Here is a 25053-nt window from a genome sequence, read left to right as displayed (position 1 = left end):
GTTTTTTGTGCAAGAGATAAGATGCAAATTTCTTCAGTTATTCAGTAACTAAATCTGCAACACACTTGCATTCCTGCCCTTCCTTGAAGTCGTCACACTTCTGAAGTTACGGGTTGGATTCAGAAATTATTTTAAAACTTCTTTATAATCTTTTCAAATTGGAAGGTGTTACATGTAGTTACTTGAGCAAGTAGAGCATAAAATCTCTACACTCAATATGGTAGTTACTTGATCCTGAAATGTTTAAGAAGTGCCAAGTTCTCAAACCTGTCAATCATTTAATTTTCAGGATGTGAAATATGTAACCTACAATAAAATTTCCACATGGAGAAAATTGCAACACACTGAAACAGGAGTTTTAGTCCTTCTCTCCTAAAATTGGACATGGGCATTTCAGTGTTCTTGACTAGTGTTTAAAAACCCAACACTCTTAAGTGCTTAAAAGCAATCCCAAACAATTATGTCAAAACACATACAACATACACAGAACCATGACTTCAATATGCAAAGATCATCTCTGATATAAAAAGATTATTTATTTTGTCTTTAATGGATGGGTTTATAATTCTGTTTCAGTCAGGAGTCTGCAGGTATCTACGGTATTATCAAACACACAAAAAATGGTCTGTGTGTGCATACAAAACTATTATGTGAAATGAGTAAAGTCTTCAGCCCCCCAAATTTTAGAAGGCTCACTTGTTTTCCTCTCTCACCCAAGGGGCTACATATTAGTTTCCAACACCTACACTGAAATTCATAAGTGGAAAGCAGTTTTCAGGATAACTCCAGAATGACCTCGTAAAAAGCTATGGTTAGATCCTGTAAGCACTTGTATACTTTTTTATTTTCAGTCATGTGAGTGCTCTTACTAAATTGGACGAGACTACTCACGCTCAAAATTAACTATTTGGACAAGTGCATGCATGATTGCAGGAAAAAAACCACAACTAAAAGCCAGTCATGATTCACAGGTTGTTACTGTTTCATGGATATCCCATTCCACAAGAAAAGCCATGTTGCCCAATTTTGGTAATTACTTAAAAAACTGAATAGCACTGCCACAAGTAACCTTTTGAATAAGCATATTCAAATTATAGAATATTCCTTTTACCTACACAGAAATGTCTATGGCCTTCCTAGTAGCCCAAATATTGCCCTAACAGAGTTGACTTGGTAAAATATTGTGACATCTGTTGCAATTTTGGCTTTCTGTTATTTAAGCTTTACAGGGCAGATTTTTTAGATTTGCAAAGAAATAAATTATGAAAGTTGTCACAAAATGAAAACATATCATTCATGACATCTGTATTTGAGAGAAGCCTGACAGCTGTATAAGACGAACATCCAAAATCATGACTACAATTTGTTCTTTGAAACCAGGGACAATACACCGCCAACTGGAGGAACTAAAGCTTATGATCACCTCGAGCACCCATCAGTGTGTCACTAACAGCATGTTACATACAGATCATGTTAATGCAACCAAGAAACGGGTGAGGTGGGCAGAAAATTAAGACATGAAAGTGCTTTTTAGATGTACACCCCACTGAAAAAGCAGTTGGCATGGGAAACATCCAAACACCTGGGGGGTATTGCTACGGTTACAGCAAAGGGAATGTGGATTCACAACATTAATGTGTTGGGTTAAGTGACTGTGATGCAACCAGGAAAAATGGTCCTCATCAGGGCTCTTCTAAGGTATAATTTGCTGAAAAGATGGAAGTGTGTGCTTGATAGGGACCGAGGCTGGAGAGCTGGCCAGAATAACGACACGTACACCGATACGATCTGAGCATCATTCTCCCTTTATTGTTCAACTATGCAAGCTTGTATCTACTTTTGCAAAGATTCACGCCCAGTCCCTCTAGACAGCCCCTAATCAGCAGGGGAGCCGACCAGTGTAAAACTTTGCCAAGGACTTTCAGGGCTGCCTGCAGCCAGGTGCTTTCCAGGCCTGCCTGCAGACAGGGGCCTGTTCAGGGGCTTTTCCTCAGCAACCCTGGGTTGTCCAATCTTTCCAGGGGTATCATATGCCCCTGTTCCATAAGGAATCCCTCTACATGTGCTCCTCCTTTTGTCATGTCCATTCCCCTTCCATCAGTAGTGCAGGATCACACAGCTGAAGGATGAGGAGCACAGTGGAGGCCCAGCCAGCCTTGGGTTTGCCCATGGAGAAGGTGGACAGGAAACTGGAACAGGAGGTGACCTCCACATGGGCTGGCCTACTTTTTGTGTCCCCACTGAGCATGTGTGTACAGAGTGGTTTATCTGGCAGATGCTCCATTAAACATTCTTCATAGAAAGATCCTGCTAGGCATTCCTTAAAGCACAAGACATCCAACCCAACATTCTCCTGAGCTGGGCCTGTAGGTGCTGTGCAGTTCACATGATGTGCCATATTTGTGCTTATTTGGTTCCTGCCACCCCACTGTGAGCCATAGTAGCTTACTGGCAGCAGCAAAGGAGAAAAAGAGGCGCCCTAGCCTGGTCATGCCCTGTCGCATATCCTGAAACACGTGACTTGTTCCCCTCTCCATCACCAGACCTGGCTGGGAGCAGTGTATGTGTGCATCCCTGGCACACATTTACACCTGGCCATCCTGCTTAGAGCAAGAAAGGGGACCCACAGCAATATATTAACCTACTTCTCAAATGAATTTGCAAAGTGGGAGTTGAAAAGAGCCCAGCCCTTCCACCAACTGCAGTCACACAGAAATTTTCATGCCTTGAACCTGAAAGCTGTGTGCATCTGTTAGAAATACCCACTCCCAAAGATCTGCACCAGCATATCCTGTTCCATAGCTGTCAGTTCCAAGAAACACAGGTAGCAAGGGGCTATCACACCTGCCTACTTCTTACAGCAATGGTACACGTATGCAGATACAGCCACAGAAAACCCTACTACAGTTTCCTACATATTTCCAAATTCTGGTTGAAAATACAGGAATTTTTTTAAAAAAATTGAAAAAAAAAAATCCATTCTTGGTCAGTTAAGGCCAAGGTCAATCATCAAAAAGGAGGAATTATGGCTACAGGGTAGCAAGAGAGAAACCACTGTTACTTGTTTTGCCATAACAAACCCTGGTTCCAGAAGCAATGAAATCTAATTGAAAGACAAAATAGATTTCACTTGTACTCAACAGTGGTTCTTCACAAGTGCATTTGGTTTATTGAGCAATGCTTAACCATAACCATGGGCAAAATACAATATGATTAAAAGTAGAAAAATACATGTAATTTTTCAGATTGTTTCCCATACCATTTTGGTATTTATGAAAGTAGAGCTATCAAGGCTAAACACAGGTAAGAGACAGAATTCACAGCCCCCATCTGTATCTTCTAATTGTACAGAAAAAAAAAATCCCTCAATTTTCCAAGTCATCTCACAAACTGATATTGCCAAGTTTCACAGAGTATTTCTGCAGCCACAAGGAGCCATGAAGTACACAGTTAGCTGCTACACAGATCATAAATAGGTAAGACTAGATCTCCTTGCTAAGTTACACAAAACTCACTACAGAAAGATCATTGGTAGTGTTCAGCAAGTTTCTGCTCAGAATGTGACAAATTTCAGTGATCTCCCATCTGAACATTGTAAATGACTGTCAAGATTTTTATTCATAGATTTCTGCTCAGGTCTCAGGTGTCTGAAACCATACTGTACAATCTTGGACCCCTCAAGACATTCATTAAAAATTCCTTCTTCTGTGCTTTAATTAGGAGTTGGCTGTCTTCATGAAGTGCCATGCAAACCAAGATAACCCTAACTTTCCATGTCCAGGTGTTTATAGCACAAGTATCATGGAAATCACTCCCCTGGTTAGGATTTTGCACAGTAATGCCAGTATTCATAATACGCTTCTAATAACAAGTGTGTTTGCTCCCACTCTCTTTCCTTTAACAATAGACTTCTTCAGCATTGCAAAAAGAGCTTGCACTTTGGCAACATGAAGGCACAACACCAAAATGCTGTAGAACAGAAAAAAATCCAACAAGCCCTCATGTGTACACAATGTGGCTAAACTCCAGAACTTTAAAGCTTGTTCTGAGTCGCTGGCAGTACCTGAAGAGTTGGCCAATAAACAAAGTCCAGCTTCTCATCACTGGCAGACCCTGTGGAAAAGAGGCTGCTCCTTCCCTCACCTGCCCATTTTGACTGCCCCTAACAGACAACTCAAGCAGCCAAGAGGACAACACATTTAACTTCTTAGGGTGACTCCCAGAGGTTAAAATCTCACCCTACCCTTTAATAAATCACACATGAAAGCCTCACCAATGTGCCAGTTTTTAACAGTTTAATGTGTCTCATGAATGCATAGTGAAAAATTACTCCTACTATGGATTTGTGATATATGCTTATGTCTAGTATATGCAAAGGAATGAAGATGGTATGTAGTAAGTATAAAGGAATTTAAGTTAGAAGTATATGCAAAATAATTAAATTACACAGAATATGGCAATCACCTCAACATCAACACTCAGACCAATTTCATTTGTATACAGATATGCAGTTTCCAAACAAAAGAAATTCACACGTAATTCCTGTAAGAAATGTCCTAAGCACAGTTTGCTTTCCATTTTCCTAAGACAGGAATCTACACAAGAAATTACCCAGTACTACACTGAAGAACTAGCACGCAATTAAGGTGTATTGTTTCTACAAATCCACTTGAGAAAATAACATTAAGCCTCCTGAGTCCTATTTTAATCCAGGACCAAAAGTACACTGTGCTTGTTCAACCGTCAATATATGTAAACTACTTAAACATCATGTTTGTTGTTGAGCCAGTTGCATAGCCCTGATTTGGTTTAGACCACAACTATGCAGTGTTTCCAGAAAACACAGCAAAGTATGTATGCTGATAGCCAACACATTTATGCCGAGTATTGGTACTGTAGACACTTTTATTTAGAAACCAATGTTATCTTCCCCGAGTCAAGCATCATATTCTTTAAAAATAGCAGGTAAATATAATTTTGTGGAAGCCAGCTACCACTGGAGAACAACATGAGCACCTTAAGAAACCTTTGTCCCAGACACAAAATAATTGTTGTGAATGAAACACATTACTCTCACTAAAACATTTTCTCTTGGTCTTCGCTGTAGGTACATTAGACTTCTAAACAGACAATAGCATGTCCTACTGTTTCCTACGTATATTTAGATCAATATAGGATCAGGCTGTGGCTCTATTGCTTTGAGAAGAAATTTCACATGGACGCACTTCTCAGCAGTGACAAACTCCGATTTTTCTTGATTAATTATACTGACATTAATTGCAAGGAAGTTCTCTACTTTCCAGAATTTTGTTAAGAAGTAATTTTTACATAACATAATAGATTTTTAAAAGTTAGATTTTCACTTCTGGATCAGTCTACAAATAGATAGTAAAAATGACCCCAGGGAAAAATGTTTTCCACACAAAATGTAGATCTTGGCTATCCACATTAACTCTCACAGATAACAAGAACAATATGATTAAAACAAAGATTTTCTTAAGCTTAAGGATTGAGTTGAACTTCAAACTGTCTATTTTGTGCTTCAGATTATTGCACTGATGCCCACAGGGAATAAAATGTTAAATCAATGCTACAGACAGACATCACAGTGGTAGACAAAGGACACAGGGCAAGCAGACAAGAAGATGCTATGATGACGTGCAGATCAATACATCATCTTATACGTAATTCAATGAAAGGGAATTTTGTGGGACTATCCCCACAGTCTCCTCTGGGAACAGTAAGTGTGGGTCTGAAGATTGAAATAGTCTAAAAATGCTAAAACTGCCATTTCAAGATTGCTGTAATTGATTGAAGTGCAGATGACCTCTGAGAAGTGGTGGTCTTACCCAGCTGAACCCCTACTTACTCAAGTAATTTTGTAGTCAGATCAGTTCCCTGATCCAATTCAATCCAGACCTGCAGGATCACTCACACAAAGACTAAACAACTGGTTTGCTTAAAAACACAGCTGTTTAAAGCACTCATAAAAATTCAGCTTAAGATTTAGGGCAAACAAAACAAAATACTGTTGTTCAAACCATAACTTCTGAAAGAAAGCATGCAACAAGGCTTTTACAAGAACCTGCATCATTTGAACTTTCAACAGGAAAAGAAAAGCTATTTCAGCACAGCAACAGCAGTGCATGAGAACAAGCTGGCCGAGAATAAAATGAGACTGGAAGTTAAAAGGTTTCTGACTGTCAAAGGACTGATGTCCTAAGGCAACTTTCCAAGGAAAGAGCAAAGTTGAAAAACCACAGACAAAAGCCCCAGCTAGTTTCATTCAGTAAGTTTTATGAAATTTTATCTAGTATTATGCAGACTTGTCAATGACCCAAAGGGCTAGTGCCTCTTTTGGGAGCTATGGAAGTTCTTAATCAATTTCAGACAAAAATGTTTTCTCTAACAACAGCCACTGTTTCAGCCTCTTGGCCAGAACAGCTAGCTTGTTTTCGCCTGTTGCACATAAGCTAGGGAAGGAAAAAGGGGAGGGATGATAAAGGACTGATGAAAATCCATCAGTTTTGCACCAGAGTGCTCAAGGGCACACATAGCAATGGGGCTTTGCTGCCTGCAGAGAATGGCCACAAATCCCCAGCAGCAAATCAACACTTGACTAGCTGTGGGAAAGTTCTCCAAAATCACACACATGAAGTGAATCATAGAATCATCAAGGTTGGAAGAGACCTTTAAAAAATCCAGTTCAACTGTCCACCCAGCACTACCATGGGAACCCTTAAACCACAAAACCCAACATCAGCTCCAGGCATCTTGAACACCTATAGGGGTGGTGACTCCACCACCTCCCTGGGCAACCTATTCCAATGCCTGGCCACCCTAACAGTAAAAAATTATTTTCTAGTATCTAATCTGAATCTCCCAGTTTAAGGCCATTTCCTCTTGTCTTCTAAGTGCTGCCAGAGTAGAAGAGAATGGCCCTTACCTCACTGCAACCTCCTTTCAGATACTTGCAGAGAGCGATGAGGTATGAGTAACAAGAACGACACAGCTGTGTCTCTCATGAGAGTATTTCTGCAGCAAGCCTTCTGCCATTTCCAAAGATAGATCAGAATTCACAGATTCTGAGCAAATTACTGTCATAAAATTGAAAAGCACCAAGAAAGAGGGAATCTTTCTACTTGCTCTGAAGCATTTCCTGGTAATTAAGACTTGCTGTCTTGGCAGATTCTTCAGTGTCTATAAAACTTCTCAACCCTGAAGTTCCCCCTTTCTCTGACTGGAACAGCTGATGTAACTTCTGCTAACAGAAGTGCTTTTACTGAAATAGCCAGCGCAAGTTCGAACTGCTGAACATCAACATGATTTATGGTAGTTGTGAATGTATTTTATTTTGCATTTATTAGTTTCAATGCTGCAAAAATTTGGTAAGAGCTTCCAGAAGTAGCTATTGTTGAGGATATAAACTATCAGCTGTGAAAGAGCTCCAGGTTCCTGTAGTTCCTTCTATCAAAAATACCTTCTAAAACAGAAGGTGAAAAGCACATTTTTGTACACCTCTCTTACCTATCTTTGTCTAGCACTGTGATGTCCTACCTGTCAGTGCTATTTCACAAAAGACTGTCCTCATTTAAGACAGCCTCAAACAGTCACAATATTTACAGATCATCATACCTGTCAAGCTCAAATTCTTGGCATTTCTTATATGGCATCAAAATTCTTTTTTGATTCTAAGAAATTCTCATGTGAAAGACTGGCTGGTATAATTTGGTAAGAGTAATTATTTTGAAAGTTCTGATACACCAGAGTAGGAAATTACCACAAAAGATCATGTTGTTCAGATTTCTTGATTGGAATTTTTTTCAGAAATTACAAGATTTAACCTACTTTAACAACAGTTCACTTCTGTCAAAAATACTTCATGAAAATTATTTTTAACTCAAGTTAGCAAAAATAGCGTGAACTTAAAAGTCGCAAGTCGAAATGACAAAACAAGAAGTTTTCATACCATGAACGTGTTCTGATAAAACTGCTTCACTTTTCCCCTCCACTAATAACTGAAAGGACTCTTCACACAAACCACTTATGAAATGCTTGAGACATAAATACTTTCAGAGTGGGAAAATGCTTTTCCAAAAGCCTCTCATGTAGCTTGCTCCTGACACCACAAGTGGCCCGCACAGCATATGCGCTAAAAGAGCGCTGGCCGTGTCCACACACCAAAGGCAGGGAAGCAGGGCTGACAGCCTGCTTTGGGCACTGCACTTCAGGAAGACAGAGACAGTGTCCTGACTCATCACATCACAACAGCATTCACAGAATATATTGCCTCGCGTCCTGCTCCGATCAATAGGCTGCCTCTCTCCATCTTCTTCCATAAAGGGTCTGTGTTCAAGGAGGAGGTTAACACCACATAATATGCACATTAATAACACTGAATCAAAGTCATTAACTTGCCAAATCTTGGCAAATTTAGTTGCCCACTAGCTTATAGGCTGAAACACATTTGGTTTTCCAGCTAAAGACAAGCTTACCTTTTTACTACAAGCTTTAGCGTCTTGTGTGAACCTTTCACCAGACAGATTGCTTCTTGTCGGAAGCCAGACAGGCCCACATCATTGATGCCAACAATTTCATCCCCAGCCAGTAACTTGTCCACAGCTGCAGCTTTGCTCCCATCTTCTATCTGGGAAAAAAAAAAAATAAAACCATGTAACAAATGGTAGAATTATATAGGTTGCACAGTGACACCTTTAAAATAAGCTAATGAGCTTTTAATACTGGCTTCACAAAATTAATACAGTAATTAAGAGCTTAACATAATTAAGAAGGCACAGTAAAAATCACTATAAAGAAATAGTAATTATACAGAGACAATTAGAATGGGAAATAAATAAAAGAGAGGAGACTTCCTGAGAAAGCTAGAAAGCTTGAGGGAAATTTGGGAATATAAGGAAAACTTCTTTGCTGTGCATGCACTGGAACAGACTGCCCAGAGAGGTTGTGGAGTCTCCCTTCACTGGAGATATTCAAGAACTGTCTGGATGCAAATCTGTGCTCTGGGATGACCCTGCTTGAGCAGGGAGGCTGGACCAGATGATCCACTGTGGATCCCTTCCAACTTGTCCCATTCAGTGATTCTGTGAAAAGCATCTGTCATCTTGACCTCAGTTCAATACTGAATGTGTAATCATACTTGCAAATAGAGTTTCGGGCCGGCATCTTAAAATATGGTTCCCTAGAGAAGGTAACCAGTAATATTAACCATTTTGTCAATAACATTAACACACAGCCAGCTCAAAAAAATCTGGCACGGCAATGAAATCCCAAAATATTGCTTAACAAGCTGGTCTAGAAAACAGGTATTTTCATCAGAAACATAACATTTAGGAGAATTTACCATCCATACAGCTAATTAACAGCTCTGTCTTAAAAACACAGTGATACTAAGAGAAATTCACTGGAAGATTATTTTGCTGCCACAGGCATCTCTTGAATGCATTTGAATGCATTAAATTTTTATACAGTTGCTCATAACATGTGACAAAAACACAAGATAAAGAGTCAGGCTTTTGCAATTCCCACCCTAAGTCAAAAAACCCCACATCACAAGTTACCCATTTTCAAAATTTAAAACAAATCTCAAAAGCTTGATCAGACAGATTAACAAGTATCAACAGTTTGAACTGATTTCAAACGATGATTACAAGGATGTTATGAGGTTATGCAAGGAGAAAATTAGAAGGCCCATAGCCCAGATAGAACTTAATCTGGCTACTGCTATAAAAGACAATAAAAATATTTTCATAAATACATTAGCAAGCAAAGGAGGGCTATGGAAAATCTTTATCCTTCATTGGATGTGTGGGGACCAAGATGGGGCACACGGTTTAGCGGTGGACTGGGCAGTGCTAGGTTAACAACCAGATTCTGTGATCCTAAAGCTGTTTTCCAAACTAAACAAGTCTATGATTCTAAGTACAGTTGTAGGTATTGAACACTTTGCAATTCAATCTCTTGGCTTTCTAGCTTCTTCCTATCCCCTTTGCTGTCAACACAGCCTCTGGCTTCTCAGTTGCTTGGCTTAATGACCTATGTATTTAACTTTATTCCTCCTCTACTTGCTCATAATCCATATCCCACATCTTCCTGTATATTTGACACTTTGTCTTCAAAGCAAAGACTTTCATTTATGTCTTCATTATATTTTACATTGACTACAGTATCTGAGTCCCACAATATTAAACGCCAGCAAATTTACAAAGAGTAATTCCTTGTAATCACCCTAACTGCAGAAAGCTTCATAAAGAACTGCCATCTTCTGAGGCACCAAAGTCAATCAGCAATGAGATAAATCCAGAGGAAAGTAACCTCACGAATTTTGAAGCTCACAGTACAGGTTTTAGAAAGAGTCCGGCAACAAAAATATAAATTAAATAACCTAATAAAAAAAGCAATATCTCTTGATGAAAGTACTTTAGGATGATCTCATAGAGCACTCAATCTCATTGCAGGCATATAAAAGCTCTCTTTATGCAAGTTCATGATAGATGTTCTTAAAAATTTTCAGGCCTGTAAACCTAAGCCAAAAAGAATACTATGAAAAATGCTTAATCTTATATACCATTCTAAAACACTTATTAATAGTAATCAAGAAACTTTATTTCCATAACTTCTTATCTTAAAAAAACCCCAGATAATTAAAGACAGAGCAAGTTTCTACATCCCCATATATCTAGTTTTCAAGTTATGACCTGTCTTCTGACCTGCTCACATATCCTCTGAACATCAAGAATTTACCAGAACACTAAAATATCACTGCAAATCTTAATTTATGTTGGAAACAAGGGAGTAGCAGTGGAAATTGCTTATATGTAAGTAAAGATTTCAGTTCAGAGGTGTCAAGTATAGAGCATCTGCCATATAAGGGACACTGAAATCAGGCTGAGCAGAACAAGAGAACAGGCAGCCTGGGACCTGTATCTGAAGCCAAACAGGTTAGAAAAGTGGCACAAAAAACATTAAGGAAAAAGAGGGTTAAATCACTAGAATTGTAGGGGGAAGGTCAAGGGGGGGGGAGGCGGGGATGGGACAGGACACGCATGGCAGGAGGCAGAGAGGGAAAGTATCTTGGAGGACACACTTTAAATTCCAAATGTAGATGTCAACCATTTGCAGCCCTTATGTCCCAAGCAAGGCACCCAAACATAATGACAAGGCTAAGACTCCCCTGGGCCCCAAAACACCTTAACAGGATCTTTTTTTCGTCTGTATTTAAAAAAAAAAAAAAAAAAGGGGGGGGGGGCGGGCGGGAAATCTGTCTCCTAGGGTTTGAAGGAATGTTCATTGTTCTCAGTAAGCGTGTTTGTTTTTTCTTCAGGCTGGCAATGCACTGACAGCAGGGAGTATTCAGTTACCCCCTCTGAGTTTTAATTTCAGCAGGGAAACTACACATTCCACACAAAGCAAGCTTTCCAAAGAGACTCTGGCTGTCCAAAACAACATTAATCAAAAAACCTCAAAAAGTATTCAAAAAATCAAAACCTAAACACAAAGCTGAAGCCATCCTCATGAAAACTTCCAAGTGACTTTAAGATCTTGTCTTCAGACCACCTGCAGGTAGGGAGAATAAAAACTACACATCCATTCACAGCAGAAGTCTTTTCAAGCTGAATAAATCTGAACATAAACCTTTCATGCTCAGATCCCCAAATGGCTGTACAGATATGATTCCACTTGACAATACACTTTTAAGTGGAAATGGGAAAGTTAGACAGGAAAAATACAATTTCTTCTGTTACACCAGAAGTCCTTCCTTTAGTCATAACAACTAAAAACATTAGGCTTTGCACACATATAAAGAAACACAGCCAGAAATATCCATGAGGAAAAGGCCTCTTCAAATATGCTGCTATATCACCCTGCCTTCTTTGTGCAAACTGGACAATGCCATTCCAGCTGCTACTTCAGGTTTTCTCTTCTTCTGTTTACTAGTTTTATTGTCTTTATTTATTCACCCACTGAGTAACTTTACACCTCATCAGGACTTAACTAGAAGTGTAAATACCAACCAAAATACATAAACATTTTAGAACTAGCAAATACACTCAAAAATGTCAGTATTTGTCACACCTCAACCATGAATGTATTTCACTCACTATCTTCAGAGTCAGCTGTGCTATGCTGTGTTCAGGATTTAAGCCGAACTTTTAAGACTGAAGCCTGTATTACTTAACTACCTAGAATTGATTTCTTTTAGGATTTCAGGTGTACAGAAAAACTAGATCAATAGCTGAAAATAAAGCCTTGAAAATGCAGAGGGAGGTTTTAAGATGAAGCCTTTCAAGAACAGTCAGGAAGAAGAGGTCTGCCTCAACCCCTGTCAGCTGGCAGATACGACTGGACGTAACCCAGCAGGAACTGAACTCCCGTAAGCACACACATCTTAACATTTTTATAGCAATAGCAGGAAACAAAAGACATAGAAGAAAAACAATCAACACCTTATTTTCTTATAAATAACAGACATAAGCCTTCAACAAACATATATAGTTACACAGCTTATCTTGAATGAGCAAGGGTTCTAGAAATGCCCTCAAACCATGCTTTTGTTATGTACTAAAAAATCATACCCTCATACTGTGCTAAATTAACAAGTGCAAACATGTTGACTTCCTATCCTTAGCAGTGATGTTGGTATGCTACCAAAAAAAGTGTTTTCAAAAGGACATGAAAAAGATGTTTGTTGACCGAAAGCATCTGCTTAGACAGTCTTCATCTCTCACCCTGCTGTCCCTGATGACCTCCCTACAGCCAAGAGCAAAAGCAAACTTTTGTGCATCTGCGAGGATTGTGAGCGCAGACTTTGCCATCATAACAATATCTAAATTAATTGTCACATCTTCCCAAATTTATTTCACTTGTATCACATCCACAAAACAGGAAGACACTGATTAAAAATGTTGATATGAGGATTTTTTAAAAAATTATTGAAAAAACAACACACATGTAAATCTAGGATGTGAAATTCTTCCTGTAAAAAGAAGATACAGCCTTGAAACGTGGGAAGAACTGCGCCATGGAGAAAATGTCTAACGGCTAGATACACGAACACATTCAAAGAATACTTACAAGTCTCTATTCCCCCTGTTGGTAATAAACAGAAAGGGGGAAATAATGGCCTATCTTTCCAGCTTTGAATTGCTGCAGTATAGATGGGGAGCAATTCTAGCATGTGACCCCTTCACTTCTGTGTTTATCAGGTCTGATGCTTTACTTAAAATACCCACATTCCTCTATAGGCACCTGTATAAACAAGCAGGAGACAGGTTGGGGAAACGCTGTGTCATATGAGAGATCTAGTTTTGTTTACAAAGCCAACAGATTCTTGTCCATGCTCTCTTTGGACAGGGTGGGAGACAGCATGGAAACCCAAACCCACAGACAAACACAGGAAAAAACACCACCACTTATCAGCATTCTGCTATCAGCTGTGATAAACTATTTTATCATAATTCATTTCTTGTACAGCCAAGAAATGTTTCCGTGGTTGTTTGTATTATGAGTATCATCTAATACAGTTTTTCCACAAACCTAACCATCTTTGTAGATGATCTTCAGAACAAATAAAATGTGGAAAGTATCAATTATTTTGATTTGCAAAGAGTTAAACAAAGGAGAAAAACCTTTACAGTTCAAGCCTGGCATTTGTGTAACTTTGAGGAATGAACAGAAAAGGAACAGAAATAACCAAAAGTAACAGAACCGACCTAATTCCAGCTATACATTCTGCAAATGCATTCTTGAGCGGCAAGGGCTGCATTCACCAGCAACACTCATAGCTCAGACTGAGGCAGGATAAAAGAGGGGTGCAAACTGCAACAGGACCTAACTGGTCCAAAGACAATGGGTGTGTATATGCAAGGCATCACACAAAGGCATGCATACACTAGAAGCTGGGCAATGCTAATGCATTTGACTTTACATTCCTACACATCTTTTCTCTCCCACTCTACCTGGACTTTGAAAGAGACTGCTGGAAGGACACCTGCCAGGCAAGAAGCTCCAGCTCCGTTTTACAAATTGGCTCAGAAGCATATATGGAAACAAGGCCCAAAACAATGCAGCATGGCTGCAACAGTGCAAGGAATTCCACACAAAACTTCATGCTAATGGAAGGTACCTGTAACCCTGAACCACCTCTTCCCACAGACTGCAGCTTAAACAATCAGCATTAACTACCCAACACAAACTTTAAACACCACCATATAAAGAAAAGAAAACTTAATGATGGACTACCAACTTGCAAACTCTGGGCCTATGCAATACTATCCAATATTATTAACTTGACAATTACTGCACTTCGATCAGGCAGATGGGTGTCTGCTGCATTTGGTGACACTAACTCAGCACAGAAACCAGAACTTCCCTTTTGCCTGGTATCATAAATTCACACCCCACAGCCATTGTCCATACTTGCTCTTCCTGACATTATCTTTAAACATTACAGCAAACCGCATTAAGTTTTAGGAATGTTTAGTCCAGGGCAATGTATTTCCCTAACAGCAGTTTCTTTCTTCCCTAGACCTGAGGGAAACAGTTCATGGTCACTGTCACAAAACCACTGAACAGGCAGAGAAATCCCCCTCATCCAGCTGCTCTTTCAAAGTGTTCCCCATTGTGCTGCAGAGATCTTGAGCTGGCAGGAGCCCTGCCTTCTGTCAACAAGTGATTCTTAAAAATCAAAATGGAAACATTTTTTTAAAGGGTAGAGTTCAGTAATAGCACACGGTTCTATCACAGCCCTTTCTAACTGCTTGTTATTTAGTGTATTGAAATATTTGCATATTCGCCCAGCAATCTTTTCCTTTCTTTGTTGTTTTTTGCTTTAAAAAAAAAAAGCATAGTATTTTGAAAAGCCAACTGTTGGTAGAGTTCTTTAAGTATTTATTCTGTTTTTATAATTGTGTCCATGCCACTGTTTTGACTAAGGGCTGCCGTCACTTCCACTAGAACAGGCCATTTTTGGGGGGGATTTATTACAGCTGTAAAAACTGACTCCAGGCTGAAACCTACCTTCAAAGTTCCTCAAGCCAGAAATGTTTAAGAAGTATAATAAAACATCCAGCACTTCCCTCTTCAACAATTCATACATAAACTGATTAATATTTTAGTTGAACCTACATTCAAAATAATACCTACCACAACCCTGTGAGAAAATCTTTCCAATTATAAATCATCAGTTACTATTTCTAAAGAGGTTACAGTTATTATCTGTTTCTTTAAATCACAGGGTTGTTATGGACTGCAGACCAATTAAAGTACTTGAAGTTAAAAATTTAATGAAGCTTTTCCCCAAGAAACTAATGATAACAATTTCCAGATGAAAAGTATCAGGAAGAGAAACTTCACGTAGATTTGTAGGTTTTAAAAAACTGAACAACAGATGTTTATTTTTAAACGTTTTTTTCAAAGTGATTCCATTGTTTCAGCAACAGAAGTTGGAAACTTTTCATCACTGCTGAATGCTTCTACTAGAAATAAATAATTAGAAGAAAACCCCCAACAAAAACTCATATCCCACAAACACCCAAAAGCCCTTGATGTTTGGAAATCATAGAGCCAATGTAGCAAAAAAAAAAAAAAAAAAAAAAAAAAAAAAAAAAGTGGGGCTGCTGAGTGTCAAGAACTTAGCTGTTATTCTGCTATTAGTACCTAAACTTAACTAGTCACATTTTACAACTTCTAAATAATATTTGCACATAACCCAGAGCAGCACACCTGCATGTATTTTATCTCTATAGAGCAACTAAACACAGACAAACTGTAGTCTTTGGAAATCTTTTTATGCAAGAGCCCCTCTACAGCAGCACAAAACCATCAGGGAAGCTTCCTAGCTCTTACAGTTCCCACAATCCTAAACAGGCACTCAGGCCAGAGCAACGCCAAAAGAGACCCAGCTTACCTGGAGTAAGAATAAGGACAAGACAAGAGTGGAAAAGATTGAAGTGAGTAAAGATTCTGGAAGCAGGGGTGATGGCAGAAGCCTGCTGGTAGTGTTGATCCTGAAACGAAACAACTCCAATCCCATCCCTCCCTCACACCAAAATAACACTTGCAAAGCGTAAGCTTAAGTTTTGATTTTTTTTCCTAGTGCATCACCAACATGTAAACACCTTCCTACTGCTGTTTGGTACAGCATTCATTCAGACCATCTGTACACAACTTATTCAAAAATTACTGAGAAATAACTCCCATTTACTTTTAGCCATGAGTTTGGTTTTGGATTTTACAGAAGCTAATGGCACATCCAGCCCAGAGGAACCCATCTGCAGTGTCAGATACCTTACACTGTTTTTAAACATATTTTGTTATCTTTTTGCTTTTCCTTCCAAATGACAAAATAATCTGTATAAGAATAGCGTCAATAATTGTGCTATGAAAAGAAATAGCCAGATGGCTAAAAGAGAACTACTTTCTCTATATGCAGTTTACTTATTCTAACAAACCCCCTACCAGACAAGTTTGAAAGGGTTGGATTATCCATATTTACATGTCCAAGTTTACTTATGGATGATTATATATATAGTCTGTTTACATATGCAATCTGTGCAGTTACCATTAAGCATTTTTATAGGTTTACATTTTTGTACTTTCAGCTACTACGAACAATGATAAGAATGGCTTATAAAGAGGTTATGCCTAGAAACAACTTGTATTTTATCTATTCAAACTGATAACAGGAACAGACTTCCAAGAGGAAAAATATGACCTGACAAAGTAATCTTTATGAACATAAGGTTCAAGGTTTTTTACTTTGCAACTATCATATGCTTTCAACAATGCTGGTTTATCTTTCTGCCTTCCTGTCTATCCCAGGAAAATAATGTCATGTTTGCCAATGCACCCTTGACAAAAACAGACTGAATGCAATCCAATGCAAATGCCTGCAAAACCACTGCATAATTAGGGAAAAGGTAGGAATTACTGACAAATCAAATTAAAAATTACCCTGAATGTGTCTGTATGATCATGTAATAGGACTGTGCATTAATTAAAAAAGGAAAAGACCAGTTTCATCAATTTGCACTTTGTTTGTAAAGAACTTCACCACGCCTGAAAGACAGACATTAACAGACCTAGTGGATGGCAACAGTATACTTACCAAAAATAAATTTAACCTATTTCATTCCATCTATCAGTCTAAATGTGACCTTTTACAAAGTTACATCTATGCCTATGTCTACAGATTGCTGTGGTTTCAAAAAAGAAAAAAAAACCAACCCAAACCGAAAAGCTACACTTTTAGACACAGGTAGCGCTGATTAAGACCCAGTGCCAGAAAGAGTGCTTCACTGCCTGTTAGTTTCAAAAAGCTCTGTGATGAGTCTGCCAAAAGCCACAGGAATTCTACAGAGTGTTAGGTTGCCATTTTAAATACTTTCTCTTGAACAGCCCATTTTTAATAGAATGCTTATCTTGACTAACTCATACCAGTATTTGGTTTTAACCACAGCTGCTGTTTGGGACCTTCCATTTTTGTCATAGCACAAATGCTCACTTTTCAGACAGTGAGAAAGTATAACATTTCTCAATAATTCTTGTAAGAATATTCTTAACAACTCCCAAAAATGTGATTTTATCCCAAAAGTAAAAGTTATTTTTAATAGTTACTGCAGAAGTATTTAAGAACCAACTACTATGTAGTGGAGTGAACAGAACATAACATTACACATCTAAACAAAAATCTAGCAAACAATAAGAATGACCTGCTTTCATAATAACTGAGAGCAATTTCTTCAGCAAGATTTCTCTGGTTTGCAATATTATTCAACTTTAAAGAAAAAAGAGGCTCAGTAAGGTGCTGAATTTTAAAACATGTCTTATTTGTTGATTCCCTCACCCATTCCTCTGCAAAGAAAACAAACAAAAGACTTCAAAAGAAGGGTCAAGCTCCTCTTAAAATTTGAGTGCTTTAAACTTTAACAACAGAATTTGTTCTTTACATTAGCTTTTCATCTCTGTTCAGAATTGATATGTACATTCACAGAGCATCCAAATCACAGACTGAAGCCATCCTTTGCCACCATGCTCCTCAACAATTCAAATACTTAAAGCCAAGTTCAAACAAGAAGAGGCATTTATTCCTTCCTCCCCCCACAGTGCTAAAACAGTCAACAAAACTTAAAGTTGTCTTAATTCACCTTTATATAATTTACACAACCCCGTTTACTCTAAGTACGTAGTACTTCAAACTGAATACGTGCAGATGTCTGCTCCCACTGTGTGAAAGCTGTATTTCTGCTGTGCACTCTGCATGCCATTTCAATTCTTTGTTCTTAGAGCAATAAAATCTCAGAAGCAAGTGGAATGACCCTCAAGAAAACAAAAAGGCATACTATTACAGAAACAGAACAGTTCTGGGTAACCTTGCCCTCAAGTTTCTCTTCTATTCCTGTTTATTACTGTCTCAGTAAAGGAAAAGAGCTTCCCTCACTCCACTTTGACCCAGAACTTAAACATGAAAAGACGAAGCAAACACTAAATACAGCATTGAATATATTTTTCTAGGACAGAAACTGCAATGCAATTGCTCCTAAAATTACCAAATGCAGTTCACAAAGCAAGTTGGAAAGGACTGTATGGCAGTTTCAACCTGATGAGGTCCACTTTTGTCAGCTTGCAGTATCTGAGCTGCCTGGTACAGTCAGACAGGGGGCTGCTTTTCTGAAGACAGATTGCTAATACAATCAAGGTAAATCTCTCATGATGCTCCAGTAATAAAAAGAGCATGTCAATAAAAAACCACCAGTGTTTTATGCAGTTTATTGACAAGATGGAATAGTACTCATCTGCCTTCCCAGGGCACATACCTGGCAGAGCAGGACGTGAAACATTCATGCAGTTAGAGTTAAGCACCAGTATCTTAAATCTGTTCTGAGTTGGGAACCTGAAAAAAGCAAAATTCAGTTCTGTGGAGAGGAGCTAATCTGTAGCAATTTACACCCCAGGCATCAATCACAGTATGGCAGCCATGCCTTTTTCTCCCTAGCCATTGGTACTCTGTTACCATGTATTTTAGATCTAACAAAAAACCAAAACCAACCAAACAAAACCACCAGCAACAAAAAAGCTAACAACCCACCCCCCCCAGCAAATCCAACGTTTTCTTTTAAAGAAATTTTCCTTTTTTCTAAACAAGCCTAGATGTCAGTAATTTCAAATACTTCATTTTGTGTAGATTATTCTGCATACCATTCCTTAAAACCTCATTACTTTATATCATTGCAAAACATTAGAAGAAAATCCTTCCTCATGAAAAATTTACCATCTGAATTAGATATGCAACCATTTTTGGCATCTCTGTGAGTATCCTGCTACCTCTTCTCTATTTCAGAGGCCTAATTCTTCCTAGGATTAATGAGACATAATTAACCAGTAAGATAATTATACTGGGTCAATGACAAAGGTTATTTTTTCTTAGGAAATTACAGGATTGTGCTGTGAATTATCAATTAATGCACTAAAATCACCATGGATTATAAATCTACACAAATAGACGCTTCAAAAAGCTGCATGGATTTAACTGTAAATTGTGTTGTCGTACTGGAGAATTCTTATATTCAGAAGTTAGAGTATGCTTACTACTCTAAATGGACATTTTCCAAATTGGCTTTCATTTGCGGCTCTTTTTCAAAAGCTTTATTGTATTACACATGTTACTGACCTAATTATCTCTAGGAGCAAGCACATTACTGCAAAGACTCAAAAAAAATAAAGACTATCAAAACATTACACACACAATTAGCTGCTTTTCCCGATTAAAAACGTGTATTTAATTACAACAAAACGACTCAGTTTGACAAACATCTGTATTTCTGTTTGGCAAAAGTATCTGTCATCTGTGCAGATGCACTTATTAAAAGACACATCCTGCTCATGCAGCACAATTCACAACTTCACTGTGCAGCACTCATTCAAGTGAGTAGAATTTTGAGAAAAAAATGTTTGTACAATAATTCTTACAACACGAGCGAAAAATTTATAATTACACTTCTATTTTCTGATATTGGTGGTGGGACCACTGCATATGCACACAAGCATCATATACAGAGCTTATTGTCTCCCACTGCTGCCTATGCCAGCGAACATGAACCGCTTCTCGGGAGCGTGCATTCCGACAGCATGCAACCGCACTAATGAAAAATTCATGCCTGAGCACGCCCATTTAGGATGTCGGTGTTGGAAGGAGGTTGAATGTTCAAATACCACATTGGAGATTTTTGAACTTGCTCATCTTGATAACTGACAGACCATTTAAAGACTGCCTGTATTGACATTCTGAAAGAAGCCACTAACAGGGCTAAGGAATTTGAGTATTTTGTGGGACCCACAAGATCCCATCTGTGTATTTATGAATGTCATGCAACAGCTGCTTTCCTTTCAGAGAAGACACATCTTAAAAGCCTAACACCAAAGCATGCAAGAGCTGGGAACAAAGCAGTATTTTAACCTACTGTTTGACAGTCCTAAGTATTTTCCACAGGGATATTCTCATGACCATCTCCAGAGAAAAGCAACATAGTCTTCTGTAGAGCCTGCCCACTGTCAGCAGTACTTCCATTCAAAACTTACCTTTCTTTCCTCAAGCTCATCACCACAACCTGCCTTTCCCCAAAAGCATATTCTGAGCAGAAACCTGATTCTTTAAAGGGTAGAAGTGCAAAGAATCCCCTAGACAAAACCCCTGAATTTTGCTTTATGCTTAAGAGCTATGCATGTAGGCTGAGACTGAATTACAAAGTAGGAATATTACTGCAAGATTTAGCTACATCTTAAGTTCAAGAAAAGCATCAATCACTAAAAACAGCAGAGAAACAATCTACTCTTCTGAATAATAAACACTTAAATCACATACTATGTTACATAATATGCAGCAACAGTGGCATACTGAAAAAATTTGTTTGCACTGTATTTAAATTATCTCCAAATTCATTAATTTTCACACTCTAAACTGTAGGAAAAGCTTTTACTAAAATTTTATTTATCATAGTAAAATGAAGTTGAAGGTCTGGCTAAAGTAGCAACTGGAGAGCCTTCTGCTTTCCAAATTAACAGGCTACTCTGTTTCTGCATAATTTGTTCTGGGGTCAGAGGCTGGCCAGCCTTCTGTAGCATAATTCGACATTTTGTGATTTGGGAAACTGTAGTGTCTGGTGAAGGTTTTGTTATGCATCTCAGACTATGATCAGCATTACATTAGTTGCATCATAAACTCAATCATTAGGATGAAAACTTTTTTAATAAAAACAACATTTGGAGACACGTAGCTCTAGCAGTACTTTGGTTCCTGAAGATGCCTGCACCTTTGCCTCATGCCTCCATTCTGGATCACCAATTGCTTCTACAAGTGTTAGCACACATTTTGTTCCTCATTACAAATGCTGGAAATGGAAATCTCTACCTAAGACTGTCCATTTACCTCTTCTCCAAAAAGCATCCTAATCACAGTCTGCAACAGAGAAAGAAAAAAAAAAAGCGCGTGCATATGTGTGTGTTTAAAAAACATAAACATCGCATTCCCTTTGTACTCTCACCCCAGCCCTACTGGTCTGGGATTGCTTCCACACAGTGGTTGAGGAGCACTGCATGTCCCAACACACAACGTGGTGGTTAGGGCAGTCTCCCAGTCATAGACTGGAGGTCAAATCACCTCCAAAAAACATCTCCTGTTTTCTGGACATGCATTTCAACATTTGAATAGAACATAAAAGATGAGCAAACACCACTTCTGCAACTGCCTTGTTTGGCTTTGTTTTAAAAGGAGAGTAATTCACAATCCCCCAAAAAAAGGAAGGAAAAAATAAAGGGATGAGGGGGGAAGAAGTAGACATTTACCCTAAGCTTGAGGTTTGTAAATTTGCTTTGCTACTGCAGTCCTGACTCTCCCCTTTGAATTAATCTCAGAGAATTTGGACTGTTTCTCTGTACAGATGTTCATGTTGGGATACTTCTTTGAACAGCTTAACAGGGAGGTTTCTGGATTACCTATTTCAAGCACTTAATTACTATAAACTGCATAGCCACTCTGGGACCTAAACATCAGACACTGTAATGACCAATCTGTAAACCTCTAGAGTTTTTTGTTTAGCTAGCTATTGGCTTGAAGACCAGTTAATGAATTATTTTTAAGCATGTGTCCAATCTCAGCTGCAAAAGATGAATCTTGTTACCTTTATTAATAACGACAACTCTCCTTTTAACATATAATAAAAATGGTATTCCTAAATGTAGACTTGGAGCTTCTGCTTTTGTTTGCTTGCTTTTACTATTAGAAGAGTGTATAATTAGTAAATATCATCATTAAGGACTGCTGAAATTAAGAATGTACTGCAAGCCTTTTATTAAGCAGGTCAGTCAGTACAAATCCACTGTGTTTTTATTAGACAGCTACTCCTATACTTCCTGTGTTGCTCTTCGTTTCTTTACCTCAAGAGCAGTTAAGCACTATGAGAAGCCCGAATTCCCATGGCTTGCGTTCATCTCATGTTTCAGAAACAAGGGTCTGTACCTTCACAAGCACTTGAAAAGCACTACACAGATACACCAGAAATACAAGCAGCTGATACAAATTTGGAGAAAAGTTGCACTGGTGTTCTTGGATTTTTCTTATCCGATGGAAGTGCAGATGTGCCTTTTGGGAGCACATCCCAAAACTCTCAGCTTCCTCCCACTAAGCTGAACAACACTCTCAATTTCTAGTGAACTGTGGAGAACAGCACATTTATTCTTGCCAAGATACAGGAAGGCAGAGATGGGCAAAGCAATGGTCTATTTAAGTTGGTCCACACCACGCAGCAAGATACTAGCAGCTGTGATATTGTGCTGATGTGGGCTGAGGTTGATACCTCTTGAGCCACTCAAGAGAGGGAAGAACCGCAGTTTTTTTACATTAGGGAGTTTCCGGAGCATGAGTAAGACTGAAGTGCAGGAAGTTAGATAACTCGGCAGTGAAAGACCTAAAATTCCCATTTCATTATTTGAGGAAAGCTGCAGAGACTCCTGCTGCGTTCACATATTTTCTGAGCTGCGTGAAGTAACTCTAAGTAAAAACATTTCATGAAGATCTCTCAAGTGCATGGACACCACCAGTTAAAGCAAGCATGGGGTATCTGCTAGACAGTACCTCTTCCTTCCTTCCTTCTCTAAGCCACCGGCTTATGTTCCTGTACAGAATATGCAGGAATTTTCTTACTTTGAAATATTAGCTAGTTACTTGGAGAGACTGGCTGGCTACATACAAGATTTCAGAGCTACAGCAGATCCATAACCATTATCTGTCATAGGTTTTTTCTTGCTGGGCATAATCCAATTTAAGTTTACAGATAAAATTTCCACTTCATTTTCCATATGGTTATCCAAACCACAAGTTTCTGTCTTATAATCATAGTTCTCATTACGAATGCAAATTACTTTCCCCTCCTTCCTTTATCAGTTATCTACCATAATTATTAAGTGTATTTCAAGATTATTTCAAAATTTGCGTGAATTTTCTGAAAGTACTGTCTTTTTAGTAAATAACCTTTGAATACTTCAGTTTTACCATTCCTATTTTAGAACTTTTTTTGGTACGGTGGTTATTCCACGAAGTTTAAAGGCTGTGAGAAATATCCAGAGAAATATCCACACACTAATTCTGCAGTGCTGATTTATCACTGAGGCCAAACATGCAATAAAAAGACCTTTTGGTTGGGAGAGTTTTGTTATCGACAAAAGTGAATGAAGCACTTTTGCGGTGCAATACACAACTATGCTGTTTAGCAATTTAGCGGGACCAAAACAGGAAGTCTACAAAGAGTATTCGCTCTGCTTTAGAAGTTCACCCTCTCAGTGCTACCTGGCACAGCCACCACAGTGGCATTAAACGCTACTAGTTTTCCTCATTCATTACTTCACTGTAAGCAAATCTCCAGAGGTATACACAGAGCATAAACTCTATTGGACATGCTATATTCTCTACAGTGATCTTCTAAAAGATAAAGGACCAGACAGTGTGCTGCCACAGAGCCAGCTATATCATTTGGCATCACAACTATATCTTGCTACCTCAGTATCAATTTTCCAAGAGCTTAGCACAAAACAGTGAACAAACTACTGAGTTAGTGTACTTAATAATGCTACAGTGTACTCACTAAAATGGCTTAAAGCTGTAAAAATGTAATTTAACAAGTTTTCCACAAACAGGAAATTACGACGCAAACCTCAATAAAAAAGTTGCCTATTTCACCCTAAACCAATTTTCAGGATTCTTACAGTGTCTGTCAAGAGAAAGCAAGGAAAAATTGGCTGAGTTTTACAAATTGTGCAACTTAAAAAATGGTCTTGTGATAAGGAACACACTACTGCTTCTCCTGGTAGTGTTATTAATTGGTAATGCTTTCCTCCATGCTGGTATTATGTTGCATCCTCTGCCTTTCACCATTTCTTTTGCAGACGGAACACATTTTTTTCTTCAGGATGATAATCTAAATTAGGAGGCAATATAATCAGCCTCTTAATTATACATATGCAGACGGAGCACAACAGTTGCTCTGCTTGTCAAAAGGATTTAAAATGTAAGCAGCATAGGGCCAAAAAAAAACCCCATGCATTTAGAAAATTAGTCTTCTACCATAAGAGACAAGTAAAAAAAAGTGCCTCTCATTTGCTGATGAAAAAACCTTACATAAGATTTATCAGCATGTACTCAAATTCTATGCAAAACAAAACTAATAAGAAAAGTCACTTTTTATTCAATTTCAACATTACAGATCTTTTCAGTACAGTGAATGATACATTTAAAAAACACCTTTAAGGCAACTTCATTTTGCAACATCATAATTTTCTGAAGAACACAGTAGAAGAAGTTACTTTAACTCCAAAATCCTAAGTCAACTTCTGAAATTTCACAGAGTAGCTCCACCCGTAACCTACAACACTGTATGAGCTGTTCCAAAAGATAGTTTTTCAATTTAACAGGGGAAAAAAAAAGAAAACTGAAAAAATAACGCTAAATAAAAATATTCCCTTACCTGTTAATTTTCTTTTGCTTTT

General features: G+C 38.3%; 1 protein-coding gene across 4 annotated transcripts in view; it reads right to left on the bottom strand.

Moving 5' to 3' along the window:
* SHROOM2 (shroom family member 2) overlaps positions 1-25053 on the bottom strand; it is a 120688-nt gene that overhangs the window by 61629 nt on the left and 34006 nt on the right. For all 4 annotated transcript variants that reach the window (XM_039550272.1, XM_039550273.1, XM_039550275.1 and 1 more), the window contains exon 2: positions 8496-8647. In XM_039550272.1, coding sequence (XP_039406206.1) covers positions 8496-8647 — 152 coding nt within the window. The remainder of the gene's footprint in view (positions 1-8495; positions 8648-25053) is intronic.

This window comes from Corvus cornix, chromosome 1 (genome assembly GCF_000738735.6).
Source record: "Corvus cornix cornix isolate S_Up_H32 chromosome 1, ASM73873v5, whole genome shotgun sequence".
Classification (NCBI taxonomy): Eukaryota; Metazoa; Chordata; class Aves; order Passeriformes; family Corvidae; genus Corvus; species Corvus cornix.
This window is presented reverse-complemented; position numbering and strand designations above follow the sequence as displayed.